The 6,482-nt window shown below is 39.9% G+C and overlaps 1 protein-coding gene across 5 annotated transcripts in view; it reads left to right on the top strand.

The window, feature by feature from the left end:
* The window catches only part of Ssh2 (slingshot protein phosphatase 2), a 231,152-nt gene that overhangs the window by 120,437 nt on the left and 104,233 nt on the right, over window positions 1-6,482 (top strand). Inside the window, exon 1 of one of the 5 annotated variants that reach the window (XM_031351155.1) lies at window positions 4,988-5,276. The exons of 3 other annotated variants lie outside the window; for them this stretch is intronic. In XM_031351155.1, coding sequence (XP_031207015.1) covers window positions 5,149-5,276 — 128 coding nt within the window. In that variant the 5' untranslated portion in view covers window positions 4,988-5,148. Of the gene's footprint in view, window positions 1-4,987; window positions 5,277-6,482 lie in introns of those variants that run through there. One more of the 5 variants, XM_031351156.1, reaches the window with a different exon arrangement.

Below are 6,482 nucleotides of genomic sequence, written 5' to 3' on the forward strand. Positions count from 1 at the left end.
GCTGGGAGGCAAACACTTTACTGACTGAACGCTGTCCTCAGCACTCAGTATATTTCATTTGTAATGTAATAGGCATACTATTTCACAGAAGACCATCTTGGGCCCTAAGTTAATTTACTAGTTCATGGGATAGGAGAGACTAAAGATTTCAAAGGGAAAACCCTTTACTGAGGGCAATTAAAAAATATCTACCGCGTCTTAAGATATTTAAAATATGTTTAACTAACTGAAATTCTATCTCTTAAGTATCCATGTAACAATTATGTTCACAAGTGTGCACAAAATTTTGAAAAACTACAAAGCCTACCATTGTGAAGCTGTGGGTTTATGTTCTAGTAACAACTGACTCTTCTCCCTCAGAGTACAAAAGCATGTTCAGTGATAAAAACTGAAAAGAAATACCTATCAGCAGTGAATTGTATAAACAAATTGTATATGATCATACAACATGTTCCTTTAAAAGAATTAGGTAGACCAAGTGTGGGGGTGCGTGGGTGCATGCCTTTAATTGTAGACGTGAAGCAAAGACAGGCTGATCTCTTTATTTCAAGGCCAGCCTCATCTACATAGTGAGTTTCAGGACAGCCAGGGCTGTGTAGGGAGAGCTTGTCTCTAAAACAAACAGAATTAAATAGATTTATATAAGCATAAGAATATACCCAAGATATAATGACAAATGTTGATGAGAAGCAAAATTAAACACATCAGACCATTGTGTGCGTGCATTTATCATGTGATCTTCCTAAAGGACAGCTACACTTATATTTTCATATGTGAGGACATTTTCTGAAAACAGTTGTAATTACCTAAGAGTGACATGACAGAGATGAGAAAAGTGAGTTTTCTTTTATGTTTCTGAATCTTTGCCATATGTTACTATGACTTTTCAGTGGTTTAGAAAATAGAATGAAGAAATTAGAGCGGGAACTAAATAGTTAATGCTTTGTGAAGTGTGTTGAATGTGAAAAGTGATCCATAAATGCCTATTATTTTTACTAAACAATAGACGCGTCAGGCTTTTGTAACCTGAAGAAAGCAGGATTGCAGTATGTCCTTGTGTAGGAGCATATGGTGGCTAAGACCAGGCGGGATGAATGCTTTAGAGATCCTTTCTCTGGTGTTGATATGCAGATCTTCTCAGTATTCCACATTGCTCTTGTGTGGGAAACTCTATGCAAATGATTATAAGAGCTCAGTGACATTGTTCAACTCAAGTGTTTAAAACTATTGTCAGGTATTTAAAACAAAATACTCACAAAACATGATGGCTTTCAGAGCTATTGTTAACATTTTGGTGTACAGTATTCTCTGAAGTGTGCCTTTGACTTAGTAGTGATAGCTCTTAGTCTTGTCTAGACAATAAATCTGAAATTGGGGGTATTATCTTGAGAGTTTTGTCCTGGTATTTTGCAGATTAACAAGAGACAGCAGGTTGTGTTACTCCTGGTAACAATATTTTTGTTTTGTAACATTTAAAGTGTTGGTTTTCTTCTTTTTGACACTCAAGGGATTAATTGACTATTTATTTCTCTAGATCAAACCCTTAGAGAAAACATCAAAATACAAGGAAGTCCTCACTTTAGTATACTCATTTTTCTTATGATCAAGTAACAATACTGTTGCATAAGTTAATGCTATTATTTGAAAGCTTAAAAAAAATAGAAAAATCAAGTAAATACTGCAGATGATTATAGGCTATAATAGTGAGTTAATGTGACTAACTTATGAACAGTAACAGTAAAATTTCCTAAATGAAATCTTGTTGATATACCAAGATGTTTTTATGTATTTCAGTTTTCATTCTTTCATCAACTTCTAGGTAATGAAATAAATACAAGTCACTTTTTATTACTGGAAACTGACTTACCAGTTTATGATAATAAAAATTTGTCATCCTGTCCAAACAGTGTTTTAGTCCACATATCATGAAAAAAATAAACTTTCACTTTTTTCATGTATGTGTGTATGCACAGGGGTCAGAGACAATTTACAAGAATCAGCTCTGTTCTTTGACCATGTTGGAACTGAACTCAGTCAGCAGCCTAGGCAGCAGCTGGCCTTAACTACTGAGCCCTGGCTAGCCTAGAACTTTCTATGTAGACCAGGCTGGCTTTAAACTCACAAAGATTCTCCGGTCTCAGCCTTCTGAGTGATGGGATTAAACATGTATGACACCATGCCCCACCCTAGAACTTCTTATATCAAAGTCAGTACCACTTTTTAACATTTATGGAAAAAACAAAGAAAATCATTTCCAGTATTTTCTCAGTGAAAAACTAAGGTCAATATTGAGCCTTACCTTAATATGGCAAGCATTAAAGCCAAAGAGTAGATCTTTGTGCTAAGTATTTTTTTTAAATATAGATACTGTTTTTAATTAATCCTCAAAACAACTTCATAAATTAAGCCAATACTCAACTCAGTTTGTTAATTCCAAAACAAGAGTCTTTAGTTGCTGGTCACTGTCGATTTGAACTGGTGTCTGTCTTAAGTAGACTAAATATATTTCATGTTTCAGAGTTTTTTAATCTGTTTGTTTGCTTGCTTGCTTGCTTCTTTTAAAATTATACTTATTTATTGGCTGCATAGGGCGGGGCATATGACAGTACCACAGGGCCAGTATTGAGGTTAGAGGCTAACCTATGGAAGACATTTCTCTTCTTCTACTATGTGAGTCCCAGAGACTGAATTCAGGTTGTCAGGCTTAGCAGCAAGCTTGCACCATTACTTACTGAGCCATCTCATTGGCCCTGCTTGCTAATTTTCAATAAGAGTCTGCCTATGTAGTAAAGGCAAGCCTTGAACTTGTGATCCTGCAGCTTCAGCCTTTCTGGTGTTAGTACAGTAGGCATGCACCACGACACCTGATTCCTCAGAATCTTTAGTTGATATGAGAATAGCCTGTCTAAGATTTTCAACTCTCAAAACAAATTTGAGGATTTGGCTGGCTTGGAACTAGATTTGTAGACCAGGTTGGCCTAGAACTCAGAGATCCACCTGCCTCTGCCTGTGCCACCACCACCTGGCTGAAAAATTTTTTTAAAGATCTTATTATATAATTTTACAGATGACATTAAGGGACTTATCAAAGTCTTGGTTAGTGTTCAAAAGGAGAATTTAAAAGGACTGGATTAGAGGTGTTAAGTCTTCTTACTTGAATGGCTGACAAAGGTCTTTTAAGGGAAAACCAAAAGATTGTGCACTTCTGGGGCATCACTGTAGGAACCTTTTTGTGTGGCATAAGGATACATATTTACAAAATCTGTATCTATGAAATCTTCATCCCTAGCATTTTTAAATGTAATGGGTTTGATGGAATCAAGTAATACACATTTTCTGCTGAATTGTCTTTCAGATAAAGATGACTGCCATGCCATCATCTTTCCTAAATGACATCATTTAATAGTGACTTCAATAGAAATTCCCATCTCTTGCTGTGTCATGAAAGGAACTGGGCTCACCTGAATGCTGTTCTAAAGTGCTTTTCTTTCTTTCTTTCTTTCTTTCTTTCTTTCTTTCTTTCTTTTATCACAGTAGGAGATTGTAATAAATTGCAGCCTGAAAGAAGTTTCAAACTGGCAAGTTTGCCAGATATTTTAAGCAATTTATTTTGGGGTGTATCAGCAGATTTTTTTTCTTACACTGCCGTTTGGGTGCCTGCTGACACAGCTTGAACAAATCTTTAAAACATTTCCTTCCTAGAGATGGATGAAGATGATGAAACTAACATCCAGACTTTCCCTTAACCCTTCACTTGCCACATGGGTCTTCCCTATTGCCAGATCGCTAGGGAACTATAGAAAGCACCTTCTGTATGCTTCACAGTGTTCTAGCCCCTCATTAACTGGCTAATGGCTTGAAGTTTTATGGACAATGAATAAAAAAGTAATTCTAGCTTTAGGCATAAAATTTTATGTTTAGATTATTTTCATTGTTAGCATATTGAAAATTGTCAAACTTCCCTGTACTTTCATGTAAAACAAAGATTTGAGTTTTTTTGATTCTAATACATTGAAAGTCTTTTCTAGTTGGTTAGTAAAATTGTTTTTAAAGTTAACTAATTTCTGGCTTTTAGATTTCTATGGAATGTGTGTGTGAGAGAGAGAGTGAGTTACTCAGAAATACTAAAAAATACTGGTTCCTAAAGTATTTGCTCTGGTGTAAGATGGAAGAGCAAGAGGTGAGCTAGAGGATGAGGAGCTTGCAGGGTGTTTCTGTGTGCTGGCCCCTTCTGTAGACCAAGACCTGAAACAGAAAGAGACTCCTACGGAGCTAGTCCTGATCAGGTGAAAGGCACTGCTCAGCCCACCGCAAGGAGCTTGGGAAGGGCGCAACCCTTGTAAGGCATCAGAGAATGCTTTGGTGGGAATCACCTTAGATGGAAACAGACCATCCTCAAAAACTACCAACATCTAGATCTCGTCCCAAAGGCACTAAATTTTAATTGGTCCAATTGTGTAGTTTGGGCATTGGGATATTTTAATCTTCACACATTGGACATAAAACTAAGGCTGTTGAACCCTCTGTATTTATTTACAAGGATTAATAAATTTTTATCTACAGTGTAAAGGTAGCTCTCACACACACTGTAATCTCTCTAGTTCCACATTAAGGACCCTGGAAAACCATTGATAAATATTTAACTTGTGAGACCTTTAAAAACTTTGAAGACCATTCATAAACTTGGTTCGTTCGCGGTACAGTGCATAAAGCTGGTTAAGAGGCTACAGTGCATAGAACTGCTTAAGATACGGTACTTTTCAGTTGAGCATTCGGAGTAGAGAAATTTCCTCTGTCCATTACTTGCTCTTCACTCAGGCGGCCGGCTTCCGCAGCCCCCTTACGAGGGAGGCCTGTACACGTTGAGGGATCCGCGTGGGCGCTAGGAGCCCCGGGGCGGAGCGTCGGCGAGGTCCACCCTCCGGACTCTCTAGACCGCCCCGCCCAGGCGCCCCGCCCCGGACGCGGGTGGGGGAGGGCTGCTCGCAGCGCCGGGCTGCTCAGACTACACAGCGGAGCCCCGGGGCTTCGGCGGCTGCCTCGGAGCTCCCGGGCGGACCCAGGTTAGCCGCTGGGAACCAGCGTCTCGGACCCGGGTTATTCCAACGCCCGTCCAGGATGCGGAGCTATTCAGTGTGAGTCGGCTTCATGACCCTGAGCACTTTGGCCGGCGAAAGGAAAGCGCCCCCTGCCAGCACCTGCAGCCTCGGTGGCCCCGACATGATCCCCTACTTCTCTGCCAATGCGGTCATCTCGCAGAACGCCATCAACCAGCTGTGAGTCCGCCTCTGCAAATGCTCAGAAAGTTTGCTTTTCCAAGCGGCTTTTCCGGACGTTCTAGGGCGCGGAACTAGCGAGTGAGGGCGAAAACGTAGCGTGCTTGCTGCGCGGTCTAGATGCATCTGGTTTGGATGGTGGGGTGGAGGTGTTGGGCGATTCCTGGAGGCAATGAGTGTCCCGGAACCTGGTGAACTTTTGGAAGAATATCGGTGAACCTTGAGGGAGTTTAAAAATGGATTAACCTCTTAGACGTCTATGGTGACTGAGTGACAGCCGAACTTTGTAGCACGCGAGACTGGGGAGAATATTTGATAGAATCAGAATAGCGCCAGAAATGCTTCAAGGATCCCGTGGATCCTACTGTGGTAGTGAGTCTTATTTAAGTTTGCATTTGACTATAAGTTTCTGTTATGGTTCACACAAAGAAGTTCATGCTCCTGTGGTCCAAAGTTATTTCAGAAAACTAGATTTCAGTAGTTTTCTTTTATGACCTCCTGACTAGTACGTACAACTCAAGCCTCCCAGTATTCTTTGAATCACTCAAGTGCAGGATTCACATGCATCTTTAAATCGTCATTGTTTTTGAAGTCGGGCTGTTACTCCTTTCCGCTGTGGTTCGCCTGCTTGCGAGAGCTGTGTGCTGAAGCTTGTGGTTGATCTCACCTCACGTTATAAAGTCGAAAGTAGAGGAACTCCACCAATTCAAACTCTTGTCTCTAGAGGAGAGCTTTAAGATTACTTAAGATAGTAGCAGTTTTAGTTAGTGTGTTTGAGTTCCTTCCAAATTGTCTTCAGAGGAATCACCTGCTGAGATTTCCCTAGGCTAGCCCCAAACAGGGTTGCTACCATCCCTCTCCATTAATGTCCAGCAAAAACTTTTCATTATTGCTTATTAAAAGCACAGAGAATATCATATAAAGTGATTTGTAGATACACTCATACCTAATTTACTATTTTAGTTATTGATAAGCTGTCTTATCCTCCCAATTGAATTAAACGGATTTGAGGTTCATATTTTTCCTGGGATTTGAGGTTCATATTTTTCCTTTACACTGATCGTAGTGGAGCCCCTGAGAAAGATAGCAAAAGGGGGAAAATGACTTTACTGCCCAGTTCACTAAAGTGTGCACACTAGGGTGGACTGAAAGGATGAAAGGAGTGAATAATCTGAAATTTAATAACCATGCTCAAATAAATAGTTT

The sequence above is a fragment of the Mastomys coucha genome, unplaced genomic scaffold, assembly GCF_008632895.1.
Source record: "Mastomys coucha isolate ucsf_1 unplaced genomic scaffold, UCSF_Mcou_1 pScaffold5, whole genome shotgun sequence".
Taxonomy (NCBI): Eukaryota; Metazoa; Chordata; class Mammalia; order Rodentia; family Muridae; genus Mastomys; species Mastomys coucha.